Source organism: Alosa sapidissima, chromosome 13, assembly GCF_018492685.1.
Source record: "Alosa sapidissima isolate fAloSap1 chromosome 13, fAloSap1.pri, whole genome shotgun sequence".
Lineage (NCBI taxonomy): Eukaryota > Metazoa > Chordata > Actinopteri > Clupeiformes > Clupeidae > Alosa > Alosa sapidissima.
The window spans coordinates 12,614,715-12,633,224 of NC_055969.1; the positions used below are offsets into that span (position 1 = coordinate 12,614,715).

The following is an 18,510-nucleotide window of genomic DNA, read 5'->3' on the forward strand; positions in this document are numbered from 1 at the left end:
TTTCTTGTACACAACTTTAATAAGCTTCAGAACATTGAAAAGCAAATCCTCAATCTGTAGAGTGTCATTGAATTGTGAATTGTTTATTAGTATAAGTGAATCAGTAGCCTTTAGACTTTTTCTCACTAGTTACAAATGACCTACTTGGTGCCCTATTGAGTATTTTCATCCTCTTGGTTGGTTCTTGACCACCATTTGAATCCCATACCAAACCACTGATGCACTGTCTAATGCTAATCGCATTCAACTGCACTGACATTCTAACTGAAGGCATTTTCTTTCCGTGTCTGCTGTGTGAACAGACTACTAGTGTTAACATAAAAATCTACACAATCTATTGCCCCCCCCCCCCCCCCCAACCACACCATCTGTATGCCTCTGATAGTGATGTGTTAAAATGACACATTGCTGTGTGTGCTCAGGGACAACACATTTTTGTGTCAATTTCAACACAGCAATTGTGGGGTGAAAGGTTAAAGACAAATTTCAGCTATTTCTGCTGCAATTTTAACTTTTTAACCCACCCAGACAGCCACACAATTCAGCTATCTCCACATAATTGCGGTGTTGAAATTGACACACAATGTGTTGTCCCTGAGCACACACAGCAATGTGTCATTTTAACACATCATTTTTTATAGAGTGTATGTACTAATCCTAAAGATTTACTGTGTAGATTCTATACAATGGCAATGTGTACAGATGAGCCTGCGCTAGGCCTTGACAGGCTGACTGCTCAGTGTAATGGATCTGCCCGGTGGAATGTCTGAGACGGCTGGCATGGGCTCTGGTGGAGGCTCCGCTCCCATGTCTCACAGCACGCATACATCATGCATCATCTTCATCATGGCTTCCTCAGGATCCTGGAGATTCCTGTTCAACATGAGGTGGACAGAAACCTAAAGGCACAATGTGTTGATACATAACTGCAATTTGATATTAAAAACAACTGATATTATCCATAGTGATGTTGATTGTTTTTCCATATTACTTCCTGTCTGTCCCGTATAGTGTTTTTAAAGAAAGGCACCTTCGCCCCACCCCGCATAGGGCTGATGAGGGTTACATGAAAATATTTTTTTCCAATATGTTTATTTAAAGCTTCTTTGTAAGGCACATTTCATGCCAGCATGGTCTTTTTGAAAGGAACTTTGAAGGTCTGTGTGAGACACTGATGTCAGAAGTCGTCCCTAAACATCTCCATACACTACCGATGTAACCATCTGTGAAAACATTTCACATTTACATTACACAGTTACATTTCACACATAAAACCTTTCATGCACACATGCAACACGCCCATCCACAGCTGGTCACATGTGAAGATGCTCATATATTTCATTTATTTAACCTCTGGTTTAACTGCACAGATCCTTGATCATGTACATTTCTTGTTTTAAGAGAGGCCAGAATTACATATATCACACATGTTGGGTTTGTGTAACAACATACTTTGTATATGTTGGCTAGACTGCTGGTGATGTACCTCTGGTCAGACTGTTAGGACACTGTTTCATGTCGCCCTGTGTGATAGCACAGTTATGGGAAACATATGGGAACCATATAGGTCAAAAGAGCTGTTGCAAAGCACTCTTACTTCTACAATTTAACACTATGAGCTACTTCCCCAACACAATTGACTAAAATAAGTGCATTTATTCACTACCACAATTCTGTGTGGCTTGAATCATTATTGGCTATAGTGTTTTAGCTGACTGACCACTTTTGTTTTACTTTTGCCATTGTGTGCATGATCTCCTCAAGCTCAGCTGGAGGAGTGCTGGTTATAATTCTGTCTCATACTTCGACGTATCCTGAGCCACTAGCAAAGAAACCACAAGTCATGTTCAGATTCGGAGAGGAAGCTCTTATATGGTTTTGTTTCTTTCATATCTCTGTAGGGCAGCTGATCCGCCTTTTCATTCAACAGTGACACATGGGCTACACACATCTGTTGTGTTTACATTTTAAAGAAGAATGGCCACTCCTTCTAAACCCAGCCTGTGGAACTCCCACCCTTTGCTTGACCTTTCAACCCTAGACACTCAAAACATTCTCTGACAGTTAATTATGCACCAACAATCTCTGCTGGATGTACAATCCATATATCTGTGGTGTCTCAACTATATCTCATAAATATAGTTGGAGTGAACTGTGGTGGCCACCTGTTTTTAGCCTTGAGTTGTGTGATTGTTGACGGATCCCTGAGTTAAGTTTATTTCTATGGCAGATGAAAAGAGGCTTCATGCATAGTTACTGTTATTATAGTACTGTTATTACATGTAACTTTATAAGCCATGTATCCCAGTGGGAGATTGTGTGGTTTTGATCGGATCAAGGTTAAAGAGACAGCTGGTGATCATGATAATTTAAAGTCAAAAGGGGGCAAACTTAAACACAACATGTTTATTGTTCCATATACAGATCAAAAACATAAATTTTCATACATCTGAAAGCATAGTGATGAGAAGAAGATATTGTAGGCTTCAAGGGTTCACACAATTGCATAACAATAGCAAGACATAAAAATACATACATTAAATACATTCAATCTTTCAGTCTTTCTTAAATATTAACACAAACCTGGACCTTCTTCCTTACTAAGTACAGATTTCTAGAGGTACAGTACACGTTTTTTTGTCATCTGCATCACAAACTTAAGTATCTATGAGGTAATTTAGAGGAATTCTGTGTGGGACATCTAACTATGCAGAGTGAAAAATAAATACAGCAACCTCAGCCTACTTCTAACCAACTTCAAACATTTATGACACAAGATGTCTAGACAGTAAGGACACTTCTTGTACACACTATTACCTCTATGACATGTCACATTCACCAGGCATGGTACTGGTTAATACTTGTGCACAATATAAAAGCTTTCTAATAATCCTAAAAGAACAGCATAAATATTGCAAGTGAGTGGTAAGGAAATTAGATTTGGGGTCTATGCCTCCTCCTTAGTTGCTGGCTTATAGATGACATTCTGACGGGAATCTTTTTTTATCCTGCACAGACAAAACATACAAGTTTAGTCTTTGGAAAGGTGGTTGTGTCAGTCTCTCAACACACACACACACACGCACACTCGAACAAATAAAACACAAGCATACACATTATACACACATGCAGTTAAATATACATGTCTAATGGCATACAACTGTGTGTTTAATGAAGATAAATTGGTTTCTGACCACACGCCAGAGAACAGAAGGTCACTTTTCTCCTTTGTAAACATTCTTTGAAGAAGCAGAAGTTAAGTTTCTTTCCCAGTAGTAATCAGTAGTCCTCACCACACACATGGACATTTTGTTTCACAATTTATCAGCGATAAGTAGGACATATATTTGCCTTGCCCAAATTAAACAGTCTTGTACGTAAGTTAAATAACTAAATGAGATGAAGGAGAGATGGTATATTTACTTAGAATTTTTTTTCCGTTGCTGGTAGGCATATAATGAGAAAGCCAGAAGAGTGACAGCAAAGAGTCCTCCAAACGCTATGGCTAGGATATCACCTAAGAAGAGAGACATCCATTCTTAGCTCACAGCACATATGAAATGACTTGTTTGTTTAATTCTAAGGGGGCGGACATTGAGATATGCGTTGTCAAGTGCATTATTTTCAATCTTATGAGTAATGTAATGAAACTAAATACATACCTCTGGACAGTTCTGCTGTATCAAAAGAGAAAGAGACAGAACATAAAGTAATGGTTTAATACAGGTACAAACATTATATATATTCACATTATGCAATGTATGTCCTCAAAGCCCCTAGTCTTTGTCAACTGCACTTTGTCCTAGCTATATACACCTGTCTGCATATACATTTCGAGGATCAGTGAAAACTGGAGGTCATTTGGTGTGCATTTTGCCAGTCTGAAATGAACGGCATGTATTTGCACAAACCTTGTCTTTGCTTACGTAACAACGGTTATGGCAGTGTATACATGAGATGAAGTTTGCTGTATGCCCACATGGCTTGAGGACATTAATGGTAACGTTTAGATAAGAGCGGTTCTTTGAGCAATGAAAAATAACGTGTGTCTGCTCCTCACCTAGACCGCCGGTGGATGCTCTAACCCTCGGGTTGTTGGGATCGGTTTCCGTCAGAGGAACGATTTTGGGGCCTGCAAAACAAATACACTTGTTCAAGGAGCTAATCCTCATTACAAGACACATGCAGCTGATGAAGTACACTTCTCTCTCTCTCTCTCTCTCTGTGTGTGTGTGTCTGAGGTTTCGTTCATATCTTTTTGTCCCATACAGGTCATAAGAACCATCACATGTGCACATGTGGCTGTAGGGGTTTTATCAGTCTGGAAGCACATGAACGGTTCACTTTAGGATGTTCAGGCTCCAAAGGTTGCATGTTGTCATGAATTAACCACAGACAGTGCATGTGTGTGAAGTATTTTTCTCCCAGAAGATAAGGTTATTTTTCAAGAGCCACCTGAAAAGCTGTGAGAAAAAAGCTTCCGCAGAAGTCTCTTTGGAGATGTTTTGCAGTTTTTAAAAAAACACACATCACCCATGCACGCACACACACACAAACCACTGTTTACCTCAAACAATTATGAAACTTGTGCCTTAAGCTCAGGCTTACTTAAAGAGGATTTGGACCAGAGGTTCGTAGGTTCAACACTACAAGGGGTGAGTAGATGGTTAATATGTAATGGCCACATGTATGCGGACACATGGGATGAGGGGGGGTAGTGGTCACTCACTCAGCTGAGCAGGCGACGCGCTGAAGGACGAGAGGACTCGTCGGCCATAAAGGAGCTGTGGGGCCCGGAAGTTCAAGCGCAGGAGTTGGTTCTGCTCCATTTTTAGCGTGTCCTCCAGGGCTGCCAGCTGGAGGAGAGAGGAGAGGGAGGATTATGGAGGGTTCCAGGAAGTCTTCACTCGTTAATAGAATAGAATATAATAGAATTCTTTAATGTCATTGCACAGAATACAACGAAATTGGATGGCAGTCCAAGTTAACAGGAGAGACTGTGTTCATTGTAATTGTCATATGTCATTTGTTTCTAATTTCTATCACTTACAAAATACCAGCAGAATGATTTCTGCTGGCAGTCTTTTTTCTGAGGATTTTATGATGATAACCAATAAACCAAACTAACAATACCCTTACACTGCACTTGGCCGATGCAATATTACATTATTACAATATCAGTTTCAACAAAGCCAACTGACCTGCTTTCTGGACACTGTGATGGTATCATTGAACATGGTCCAGTTGACAGTCTGGAAGCAGGGTGGGGTGGTCAGAGATCCTGTGTATCTGTAGAATCGCTCCAGACTGTTTGGCAACAGATGACGGACATTGAACCCTGGGATTTCTGTATTAGTTTCTGAAACAAAAAAGAAATAAGAATTTCAGGTATGCCTGACATGCCATGAATACTTCTGCCCAGACGTTATTCCAGTGGAGCATCATTTCAGTCCTGCTCAGTGGTAAATTTGCTCAGGCCCTGGGGCTACAGCCCCCTACACACACACACACACACACACACACACACACACACACACACACACACACACACACACACACACACACACACACACACACACACACACATCAAAGAAAGATGTAAGTCTGTGTTGTGCGAAAGGAATAATGAGGTGACATGTTACCTTCCACGCTGACATCCGTGAGGGCTGACAGGATCTTCTCATAGTTCTCATTCTCACGCAGACCGATCTGAATTAAAGAAGAGTTTGATTAGGACAGGGACTTGGACAACAGGAACACAATTACCTCAAAAATGAGTTCAGATCAATGATCCATTTAGCCATATCAGTTGTTTAGCACATCTAGCACATTCTGAACATTCAGAATGGCTCTCTCTCTTCCAAGAGAGTGACTAATTCAGCCACAAATCCACTCCTGTCCTAATCTGGTACACAAACACCAGAACCGGGCCACATGCAGCCCAGATCTGGGCCAAACTCAGTCCAGTTTCCACTGATATCTGTGATATGAGAACTTGAAGCCCTGTGTGGGAAAGTATCTTGCTGACAATTGATGGTACTTACTCCGATGAAGGCTCCCAGGACGGCCAACCCATCTGGCTTAGAGGCTGCTTCTGAGAGGTTGGCATACTTAGAGTTGTAGTGGACCACATGGATCTAGGGAGAGATATATCAGCTCGACATTACAACATGCCAGAAAACATAGTCCTACTCAGATAACCGATAATTCGTACATCTCTGTCTTTCTTTAATTTTTCATGCATTTGTTCATTTGTTACCTTTTTATTTCTCTCTTAATTTCCTCTCCTCTCTTCCTGTCTTTGTACTCTTCCTTTTGATCATCCATTTCTGTTTAACTATTTTCTCTCTCTCTCTCTTTCTCTCTCTCTCTCTCTCTCTGTCTCTCTCTCACCTCTGCAGGGAAGTGGACGTTGTCGATGGTGTGCTCTGAGCCGGGCTCCTCCACCGAGCCCCAGTGGAAGTGGAGCTGGGCCGCATGGTAGACCCGGTCGAAGCCGCTGACGATCTGCATGCTGCGGGGCAGGCTCAGCTGCACTACAGGCAGGTCAAACACAGGGCATCACATCACTCATCAGCACCCTGTTTAAACACTGCTTACAGTAGGCCTACACTCAGCTGCAAGCTGGGAATGCAAGCAGTTATGTGGCTTCAAGGGATTTCAAGTGGAGAAGAGATGTGATCATACTTGAATTACTATGTTGTTTGATTTGTATCAGTTTAATCGTCACAGTTTGAGACCTACAACAACATCTGTGTCATTATCTTGGGTCTGATTCTTACGTGTGTGCCCATTGTTCAGCAGTGTGAGAGCAGGGCTGTCGGTCAGGTCATAGCCCTCCAGCTTGATGGAGGGCAGGCTGTCATCATAGATGGCTGTCTTGGTGTTGATGTCAATGGGAGACTGGGATTTTCCATTGCAGTCAGTGAAAACAGAACCCCATGTTGCTTGGTCTAGAGGAGAGTGAGGACAGAAGGTCAGCAATGCTATCACAGCACATGGAAGAATGAAGACCAAGTGGCAAGAAAGAGGTGTCAGCCAAAGAGGGAAAGGCCATTTCGCTTTCCATCTTTTGATCATAATCTTATACAATCCTTCCTCAAGGCCTTGGTATGGCGTAAGAATGCCACTCTGTGCAATGTATCACAATTATGAAATGATATTCAAAACAATAATCGATAAACTGTGAGACCGTGATCTCAGTCTATCAGAGATGATAGGGAGAGTATGTTTCCGAGAATTATGTTCACTTTATCAAGATCAATCCTGAATGACAGGAACTTCTAATGACGTTGTATCGGACATTTTATCAGACCACATTCAGTGATACAGATGCAGTCTGTCCTTCACCACTAATACAATATCTCAATTGCATCTTGCATGAGGATGGAAATTAATAAAGAACTTGGGGTTATAACTAGACCAAAAGTGGCAATTCTCCTCTCATTAAAACAGCTTCTCGTGAACCAACTGCTACTTGGATTGTAATCAGCCTTGTGTAAAAGTTTCTGCCAAGTAAATCAATGTAAATGATCTCTAATCATAATAGTATAGGCTACTATTGCATATCCACTTTACAGATTGGTTTATTACACTTACCAGTGTAGCCCCAGTGATGTGAGTGTGATTCTGTAAATAGAAAAAAGACATGGTATAACTAGGTTGTGGGGAAATACTTTAGCTGTTAAATGTCTGCTGGGGTTGTTGTTGTCCAGTTGGCTACACTTTATAGAAATGTAGGCATTGAAAGGATGATCTCAGTTATTTTGGTTTTCTCTTGTCCAAGACCTCTGAGGTCAACCTCCCTTGGGAGTCTGGAGTGATAATAGTTTTTCTTTATAATGACAGCTCTTTTTTCTTTATTTCATGTAATCCTTAAAGAATAACGTGTTTAGCCCTATAAATAACGGAAAGACTTTGTCTACGAAAGACTTGTTGCTCTCATGCTTGCCTAGGATGCTTGTGTGTTCGTAACCTGTCTCCGGCGTTGTGAATAAAGCTTTGTACTTTGCCATACGGTAGGCTTGCCTGTGCGTTACTTTTTGCCTCTCTGTGGATTAATACTTTATTTTTACCACAAGGTAATTCTTATAAGTACACAAAACACTCTGGTTTAATCTGCTGGTTCAGCAAACATTCCAAATGCACAGGTTCATTGGCAGTGATGTTGTCCACAGTAATATAATTTCAATTAAATTCAATTCAAATGTATTAGTCACATAAAATTATACAGATTATTTGTAGTGAAATGCTTTGTCCATGGCTGTGCAATGTGAGAAATAAATAGAAAAAGAAGAGAAGAAGAAATGTCTAAAGTGCATGAGGTGTTTACAACATGCTTGTGCTCTTGCTACAGTCCTCATTCAGTATCTGGATAGCTTGGGGATACAAACTTTTCCGCATTCTCTCTATGTTGGCCCTCAGGCAGTGATAACGTTTCCCAGAGCGTAGGGCAGAGAAGAGGCAGTTGTTGGGGAATGACTGGAATCTCTGGTGATTTTCTTTACTCTGGACTTTACTCTCCTGATGTACCTATATTCCCTCTAGATTGGTGCACTCCTGGTAGTATGTTCTCACTACTTATAGCATCTTTAAGATGGTTGCTAGGGTGTTGCTAGGGTACAAATGGTGGTTGCAATGCTGAATAATGTGGTTGCTATGGTGGTGGCTAGGGTAATCATGTTGGTTACTAGGGTCATATTATAAAGGTGGTTGCTAGGTTGTTGCTAGGGAAATTAAGATAGTTGCTAGGGTGTTGCTAGGGTACATATGGTGGTTGCTATGGTGGTTGCTAGGGTTAAAGCCAAACCATGTGTATACAGTTCATGTTAAAAACATGTGACAGCACGAAAAGCCAATCCAGGTCATGTACATGGTCTACTGTGGATCTACAAAGATTTGTTTGACATGGATTGGCTTTGCGATGTCCCATCTTTTTTTACATAATTTGTACCCTTAAGAAGAACAATAATGGGCTTGCTTGATCAAGCCCACTAATTAATGGCATCATCAGTAGATCTATTAGACTGATAGGCAAACTGCAGGGGATCTCGATTTTGGGGCAATGAGGAGCAAATGCAGTTTTTGACTAACCTCCCTGCAGGGCGGTAGTCATTCAGGCCGGCAGGATGTGAATTATTTGAAACAGGAACAATTGTTGATCTTTTAAAACAGGTTGGTAGGCCTACAGTTGACTGGGCTAAAGGGTGATTGAATATCTCTGTGAGCAAGCTGATCTGCGCAGATTTTGAATACTCGTGCAGGAATGCCGTCTGGACCCGCTGCATTCCTAGTGTTCACGCTTCTGAATGCTCTCCACACGTCATGCTCTAAAAGGGTGAGTGCAGTCTCCTTTATCGGCAGGACTCCCGGTGCATACCCCTCATGTTGCCTGGATGTTATCAGCGGTGTTTGTGTCGAAACGCGTAGAACGCATTGAGTTCATCTGCCTGTGAGGCGTCAGTGCTCAGGATGGTGGAAGCAGGCACTTTGTAGCCTCTCATCCCCCCTAGTTCTTGCCACATGCATCTGGTGTCAGACTGTTCAAACTGGGATTGGATCTTTGCCCCATACTGCCGTTTGGTGTCTTTCAACATTCCTCCTTGTACGCGGCAGCTTTGTAGGGCCTACTTCTCCATGTTCCCAGATACTAGCCCCGAGTTGTAAGCAGCAGTGTGACTGTTCAGGGCCTCGAAGATGGAATGATTTACCCATGGCTTTTGGTTTGGGTATGTTCTAATGGTGACTTTGGAGACAACATCATCCACAAGCTTCCCGATAAACGCCAATACTGTTTCTGTAAACTTGTCGATGCTGTCATCAGAGCTACGTCTAAACATATCCCAGTCCACAGAGTCCAGCGCATCCTGGTGAGGGGACTCTGCTCTGACCAGAGCTGGATCTCTCACATGGCTGGAGGCTCACGTTTTAATTTCTGCCTGTATCTGGGCATAAGGAATACAGTAGCATGATCTGACTTGCCGAAAGGTGGAAGTGACTGAGCCTTGTATCCCTCTTTGAACTCAGTGCAACAGTGGTCCAGTGTCCTCTCCCCTCTGGTGCTACACTTAACATGCTGGTAAAAATTAGGCAAAACTTTTTTGAGGCTGGCCTTGTTGAAATCCCCTGCCACTATCCCGCTGCATCCACATTGTCACTCTGATGCTTGTTGAGAGTTCCACAAAGCTCCATCAGTGCTTTGTCAGTGTCCGCTTGAGGTGGAATATAAACTGCGGTCACGATGTAAACTCCCGTGGTAGATAAAAGGGTCTGCATTGGACTGTGATGAATTCCAGGCCAGGTGAACAGTGTCTTGACGGTACGGTTACATTCCTACTATCACACCACTTATTGTTCACCATGATGCACACACCCTCTCCTCTGGTTTTACCAGAATCAGTTGTTCTGTCCATCTAAACAGAAGGAGAGATTCAGCAGGTTGATCTGGCACTGACAGAGTTAGCCATGTTTTGGTTTGACAGAAGCACATTTGACGCACGTCTCTCTAATATTTCAGTCTTGCCCTCATGTCATCTAGCTTGTTTTCCAAAGATTGGACATGATTGCAAGATCACTGGCAGACGTAATCAGATGTACTGTAGGCTACCCTTCCAGATTATGCAACCTCAATTTTCACTCACTCATTATTATGCAAAGTTTTTTGTCAGACAAAGTATTTATACTAAACTGAGTTTATATTAGTCTATAAAATGAACACGCATTTCACGACGCTAATAAAAACAGTTCAAAGAAGAAAGGCTGTGTAATACTGAATGACCCAATTACAGCCACAGCCAGACATTTTTGCCCTGGGTACATTCAGTTTAATAAATGTTTTTTTTGCTAGCTCAGAAAACTTTGACCCAAAAATTCACATTGGTAATTGCATTGATTTGTTTGCACCTAGGTACTTTATGGAATCCATGAAACAAAACAACTGAAGTGAAGCAGTAGGACTTCCAGCCTTAGACCTTAAGAGGGGACTAAGAGTTAACAGAGTGCATGCTGTCCCTGCAGGCACAGAACACCCGTAGCTTTCCTCCACACCGACTCACACCGGCAGACAAACACAATCACCCCTTCATGAGTGGAGCTGAATACCACCATTATGCTCCAGCTGAACTCAGGACCATTCCGGAACCCTTGAGAGTGTTGGGCCCATTGTGTGCTCCCCAGGTCCACTGTCAGGTTACCTGCTACCTCATGTTAAAAGTGCCCAGACAGCACCACATAATAAAGCAGCTGCAGACAGAGCTGAGGCTTTATTTCCCCTGTGTGAGTTGATACTTCACAGCATCCAGGAATCTGAATATAGGGATTCATGATGTTTGGTGGTTGTGTGACCACTTGTATTGATAGTAATGTAAGGATGTCTAGCAACAGCTGTTTCTTGAATTAGCATGTGACTGTCAGTGTGTAACTTCTCTTTTTAAGTTTGTAAAGGTAGATGTGGAAATTACATGAGCACTGAAAATGATGTAGTGGACAGAGTTCAATTAAGTCATTCTGGAATAAGCACCATTTTCCCCAACAGGTAGTTCAGCCCAATATATTGGGATTGGAAGGCTCTGCTGCAGACCACATAGAAGCAAATGTTGCAAACCTTGAAGGGAAACTTTCCTTTTCCTCACACGTGTTCCACCACATCTTGGCAGATCTTCTGTATATTAAACAAGTGGCCATCTCAATTTGACTCATAATTGAGGACAGCATTACTGGAACAGCTGTCTTGGTTTACCTACCACGAAGCTCGCCACGTCCAACACCCTGTATTTAGCCGACCTGGCTGGGAATCACCTCTGCAAACTGTTCCTTAAATATTAAGTCCCTTGTATCCATCAGTCGCGGATGAATTTAGACAGACTGCCCTATATTTGAAAAGCTACGTGAATTACTTGCAGTCAGCCAGTCTTACAACATTGCAGATCACAGGGCTACGTTACTGGGCGCACGTACGGGCAGGACTGTCCTGAAATGGGAAGGCTATGATTCAGGGCCACGTATTCCTGTATTTCAGAGAACTCTTTCCACCACTGTATAATCCGGTTCCAGTAAAATGATGTGGTAAGTGTTGAAGTCACTGAAACTTTTAAAGATGATAGCCTTGGCAGCTATGTTCATGGAATTCACTTCCCTTTTCCAGCAGCTGATGTGGCTGACTCAGAGGAATCGCATTCACCTTCACTAGTCTGCCTTTCCTGCTTAAACTCATGTTCTTCATTTTCAAACTGGTCCATACAAGCCATAGGCCTATTGCAAATGCTTCCCCAGGCTAATGCAATGTAGACCAAAACACATCAAACCTTTAAAAAACATGGAATAGGCTATGTTTTGTGGTTAGATGATGTGAAGGTTGCTCTTGGAATAAAACATACACAACAGAGGAAAGGTCAGCATACCAGAAGGAATTATCCAGGAAATTGGGTGTGAACTAAAGTTTATAAATCTTCTTTTCCAAATCCTATTTCAGCATTCTATACATGTAGGCTAGCCTATGAATCATTGTGTTCAATATCTTCATTTATATGGTTACGAAACCATGACCATGGTTTGGAAGTAGCCTACTCTAAAGGATTGCTTAGTTAAAAAAAATTATTGCAACTAACAGAAAACATTTAATTAAGCTGTTAATTTGCACTGGCAGGCGTTGGCCTTGGGTGAACACTTGTCAATCTGTTTTGTTGTTTGTTGTGCAACTGTGAGGGGTGCCAAGATTCTTCCACTTAAATCTTGCAAGCTGGAATATCTGCGGCCCAAAGCATTCCTTGTTCCTGATTTATCTCAGGCTGTGTGGTAATGACGCAGCAGAATCATACCCTGGGCAAAGCTGGGGTGATTCTGCACACGTGATCATACAGGAGTTTGGCAACACGGCACACACCCACCAGGCCCCTGTCCTGTACCCCAACTGACACCAATCAATCAAGGAGTGTCTGTGCTTGTGACTTCACTTTTGTCAGACCTTTCCCCTTTTTTACAGTTTTAAATAAACAGAATAGAAGGTGCTTGAAGTTAAGTCATTGTGTACTATGTGGACAGCTGAGGTCTTTGTCCATCTGAGATGGTTAACAGGAAAAGACTGGCCAGCACTGTGTTAATACAGTCTCTGCTTATTATAAACAATCCTGCTGGTAATTTGTCGTATGAATGAATAACTGATCTTCTCTGGTCTCACTGTTTGCACCCTGGTGTGAAAAATGTCTGCTGTGAAAAATGGCTGGTGTGTGTGTGTGTGTGTGTGTGTGTGTGTGTGTGTGTGAATATGTCTGCCTGCCTGTGGCTACAAAAGAGAGAGTGAGTGTGTGTATGCATAGGAAAGAGAGAAAGGTGTGTGTGTGTGCGTGCGTGCGTGTGTGTGTGTGTGTGTGTCTCTGTGTGTGTGCGCCTGTATGCATGTGTCTTTTTCAATCTGTCCCACAGTGAGACTTTGATGATCCTTCTAAAGCTGCGCTAACATAGCTCCTGCCTGTGATGTCCTAACTGGCACAGAAAGACAGGACTCAGGCGTTGACTCGTCCGGGACTGGCTGTACTCCTTCCACAGCACGTAGACGTGGAAGCCTCTACTACAAAAACCACAGGGTGTCCACAGCATCCGTGTCACACAGAATGTCTAAGGGAATAAGCTATTTTCCACATCACCCTGACACACATATTGGACACAGAGAGAGAGAGAGAGTAGGAGAGTAAGAGTATTCGTGCAGTCTTGAGTCACAATCCACACCGGTGTGCAGTGCTGAAACTGTAGAATGTGTAAATAAATCACTTCCTTCAGTGCTTTTAAAGCAAAGTTGTGGATTGTCACTGTGACTCCAATCTACAGTTTGTTTCCCATCCACAAATCCAGGGCTGTGCATGAACATAGGAGTTTATTTTTTGAGAGCACACACAAGACAGCTAGAGAAATATGAGGATAATTTCGGTACATTTGAAGAAAACTCGGTAACACTTTACTTGACCGTATCTACATAAGAGTGACATGACACTGTCATGAACCTAACCCTAACCCTAACTTGTCATGCCAAAAACCGGCTCGCGACTCATGGGTTAATTTAAAGACACGGGTGAAAGATCCGAGTGAGTCACGACTCGAACACCTTTACGGTATAGTAGCAGATAGTAGCATCCATCAGGCAAGTCTTATTAAAATAAACTCCTGGTGTATTTATAAACTTTTCAATGCCTCGTTTTATGAGTAAAGAACATACTGTAGATGTTTCGTACCATTCAGGGCATTATTAGTGGGGTAATTTACGAGATAAAAGTTGGTACCAGTAGACTGCATAAACTCATTAGTTTCTGACAGCCTACTCGACCAGGGCTCGACCAAGGGAAAACAGGTTCTGGGAGGGTGTTTGGCTCGGGGTCATGGTGCAAAGGACCCTAGGGTGAAATTACTCCGAACCATTGCTTTAATAACAGAAGCGCTATGTCATAAACATTTGTGACTTGTTTATCATGTTTATGACACGTTCATGACAATGTCATGTCACTCTTATGTAGATACCGTCAATTAAAGTGTAACCGAAAATGTGTTAAAGTCACAATGTTTACAATGAGTTAAAGTCCGGGACTGTGCCTTTAAGATAAATTCTGTATTAACTGATAATCTCTACAAGTATGCCCTGATGGCTTCACTTGTTCACAATCTGTGCAATTTAGAAATATTGTGTTTTGATTGATTATTCAATTTTGAAACAAATCTATTACCACAAGAACAAGTATCAAAGGTGGGAACAAAGTTGATAAAAGCCAACAAAGTCAAATCTATCAAGCTTAGACTTCACAAATTAGGAGAAACTAACATGCTATCTTCCATCTTTATCTTTCTCTCTGATATTATTCCCCCTAGTGACACTCCACTGTTTATAGATGCTACTAAATTTAAAACTCATGCTAGTTAATTTGTCATGCATCATCACACACATAGTCATACATTATTTTACCTTTCATTCATAGATCACAGAAAACAGCCTGATGTCAATGAAATTTAAAACTCATGCTAGTTAATTTGTCATGCATCATCACACATATAGTCATACATTATTTTACCTTTCATTCATAAATCACAGAAAACAGCCTGATGTCCATTGATTCAACACAACAATTAGTTTGTAATAATTATACACAGTCGTTACCCTTTGGCAGCTATATCAGTGGTGATACACCACAAGTTATAATGTTTGAAGTGGAACTGTCCAGTACAGGGAAATGCAATATTTTGCTGCTTAGCCTTATCAGTCTCACAAGGCTTTTTTTTAGACTCCTCAAACAAGACTGTGGAGGACCTTGGCTGACTTATCAGTTGTACAAAAAGGAACTGGTTCAGCAATGCCATGGCCTTCAGAATGCATTATCTGTCTATTTAATGTCTATTGTCTAGACAGACACACTGCCTTTTAAAGTGCTTGTGAGTACCGCTTGTATTTAGTCTCCCAATTCAATTCCAAGGCTAACACTCACAAACCTCGACATGTACATCTGTATACAACCTAGAATCTTCTTTCAGGAAAACTCCTGTTAAATGATATCCTTTTCTTAGAATACAACAAAACAGCAGTGTAAAGAACTTAGACTTACTTTTGTGCTCTTCGCCCTCTTGTTCGCTGCTACCATCATCTTCCTCCGATGATGAAGAGGAAGATGCTAAACTCAACACCAAACAGTGGAGAAAGAGGACTGTGAGGAAGGCTTTTCGTAGCATCTGGGCTGTGTGGTGATGTCTAGACGTCTTGGAAAGGCTCTTGTTAACCGCCGTCTTGCTTTCCAACTCTGGGCTTCTTTCACCTGGGCTGGACTTTTAAATAGAGGCCCCCCAAGGATGGAGCAAGGGCCAATCAGGGCCCTGAGGCCACTGAAGGTACCCTCTACATTCTCTCTCTCCATCCACCTCCCCTCCCCTTCCCTCTCTTTCTCCTTTTCAGATTTGCTCCTAACCCATGCAAAAAGTGCAACCTAATCTAATCGGCTGGTCTCAGCCCTCTGGCTAACCAGACAAACCCACTTCTACACACACACACACACATACACACCCAGCATGTCACCACCCCCCTTTCCTTGGTTATGAGCAAAGTCCAGAGTGTCGTTCAGTGGGAGGGGTGGAGGTGTGGCAGCCCTGAGAACCCGCTCCAACATGCAGCAGAGGTGTCCGAGTGTTGTCAGAAGTTCAGAACTTCTGCTACTTACCTCTGAAGTCCATCTGACGACATGCAAAGGTTCTGCCAAATGCAGCTAAAGTTTGTCTGTCCCAGAGAAACAGAGAGAATTGCCTTCTGCACGTTGATGATTCAAGCAGACACTCGTCACTTCTGGGTTAACTCATCTTTCTTGAAATGCTTTTGCTTATGTCAGCTTAAGGATTCCTAGAATTGGGGAAAAAAGAGAATTCCCTCTTAAAGCTCATTCTGAAAGTAAAGATTATTGTAAGATTTCTATGAAAAAGAAGAGGTCTTTTACCATACTTGACTATCCACTTTTAGCAGTTCTCTTTTTTGGAGACTTTCTCCTCCTAATCTAAAAATGTCTCGTCTGCCAGTAAAAAATGGCCTTGTGTCTCTAACCTTAAAATGACCCTACCGTTCATGAATCAAACATGCTCACTAGTATGAAAGGATGACTGAGGACCATATGCAATTTCCTTGATTCCTCCTCTGAGAGTGGAGCTTAGAGAGTACATGTGTCTAACTTTACCGGCAGTCTTTGGTCATCAGAGTGTGTCTAATAAATTAACTCTTCACCTAGGGGACACCCCCAGCTCGGAGACTTGAGGGATCCCATTACAACCAGTCACCCTTGTTCCGCGTCTCTGGCTCTAAGGCATGGGTCTGAGTCTCGCAGAGGCTCACATGGGAGAGGGAGAGAGAGAGAGAGAGAGAGAGAGAGAGAACATACCCGAAAGGTCAGAGACAGACAGGAAGAAAGGAAAGGAAGAATGGGGGGATGAGGGAAGAAAGAAAAAGTGGGGGATGCATGGTGGAGAAAAGAAAGAGGAAATGAAGTGTTGGGGGGAGAGGGATGCATCAAAAGGGAGGATGAATTGTAGATGGAGGTAGGGATAGAGACAGAGGTAGAAAGAGAGAGAGGGAGGCAGAGACTGAAAGTCATATGGTGGTGAGCATACTTGATTTACCAAAAGAGTAGGACTGAATTCACCCACAGGGCTTACACAGACTTCAGGTGAAAGTGACCTATAACTCACAAACACATTCTCAGGACGCCATTCACAAGATTTATTCCCTCCTCTCCAGCTGTCTCAAGCCTTACTTTGCACAAGTGACCCCTTGGTGTATGTGTTCTTATTTCCTCCAGTATGAGGAAAAACAATGCCTTCAGACGAAGTTAAGGGCATCAAAAGCCCCAATCAGTGCACTAATCCCTCATTAAATTCACGCCTTCCTCAAGAGAATTTTTAATGAATAACTTCTGTCTGTCCAATTACGTCAGGAGAGGAGAAGGTTTCTACTTGAATGAACTGGCTAAACTCAGACCTGAATTTTGAGACAATACTTGATGGTTTCACATATTTCTCTGTGTGAACATGACACCTACAATTTTTAAGTATTATATTGTTTTGTATTTGTGTGTAGCTTTGGACAAAGGCGTCTGCCAAATCCCATAACCATAACCATAACAAATGCAGGCAAGACGTTTTTATATGGTTCCTTATTACAGCTTTCATGAATTGCTACAGACAAAATCTGTCAGACAATTTCTGAAACCTGTCACTCAAACAACAAAACCCTACACCAAATCTGCAAAACCATAAGCTAATTCTCAGCTTTTGACTCAGGCTTCAATGTCATAAAACACGTTTTGCAAAACATTACACATGGTTCACATTTTAAGAGGTCAGACCTTAAATAATTGTGTACTTTTTAAGGCACTGTCCTTCAAAAAACAAGTTTGGAAAAATATAATCAGATGATTAAAAAGTAAATCATTGTTTTACATGTGGCTTCATTGTGGTGTTTTGTATTTTGTAAGTGCAGTTTGTAAAACGTGAGTAAGCAGTTGTAAAAAAGCAATTAAGGTGTGTAATAAAAGAATAAAAGTATTCTAAGTAATTTTTACTGATGTTCCACTGATGTTACATTGGGTTAATTGATTTACATACTGTAGCTACAAGAGTGGTGTTACACAATCTAGAAAATGACCACTGAAAAAAAAACACTGTGCTGTGAACCTCCATTGACATCCAGAGGTCTGTATGTAGTTTGTGCATCTGTGTGGCTAGTCTTTTTTTTCCCCAAGTCAAAAAATGTTTTTTTTTTATTTGTTAGTTTCATAAGAATATCTCACGGGAGAGCAATTTCCCCAAGACTGATTGATTACACCAAGCACAAGAACCTACACTTTCTAAAATAGACAGCATGGGTTGCATTACGACTCCGTACGACTCATTAGCCAAGTCAGTTTACCTATAGCTGTGTCCCTTTAGAAGCCCAGACATCCAGGGACAGGGTACATGTGAACCCACTGGCCTAATGTTTTAGCTCTGGGGACCTTGCTAACG

At 41.9% G+C, this 18,510-nt stretch overlaps 1 protein-coding gene across 3 annotated transcripts; it reads right to left on the reverse strand.

Annotated features, from left to right (window-relative positions):
• Positions 1-2,386: 2,386 nt before the first annotated feature.
• On the reverse strand, positions 2,387-16,341 carry ca9 (carbonic anhydrase IX). Of its 3 annotated transcripts, none has more exons than XM_042058968.1 (12): positions 15,579-16,341; positions 7,600-7,629; positions 6,783-6,953; positions 6,394-6,536; positions 6,045-6,137; positions 5,643-5,709; positions 5,202-5,359; positions 4,730-4,856; positions 4,061-4,132; positions 3,663-3,674; positions 3,424-3,517; positions 2,387-3,008 (listed from the first exon to the last, which is right to left on the reverse strand). In XM_042058968.1, the coding sequence occupies exons 1-12, from the start codon at positions 15,700-15,702 to the stop codon at positions 2,948-2,950; spliced, it is 1,152 nt and encodes a 383-aa protein (XP_041914902.1). In that variant the 5' UTR covers positions 15,703-16,341; the 3' UTR covers positions 2,387-2,947. The 3 variants fall into 3 exon arrangements, with proteins under 3 accessions (XP_041914902.1, XP_041914903.1, XP_041914901.1); XM_042058969.1 differs by having other exon boundaries at positions 3,663-3,677; positions 15,575-16,340; XM_042058967.1 differs by having other exon boundaries at positions 3,663-3,677; positions 15,579-16,339.
• Positions 16,342-18,510: the final 2,169 nt, after the last annotated feature.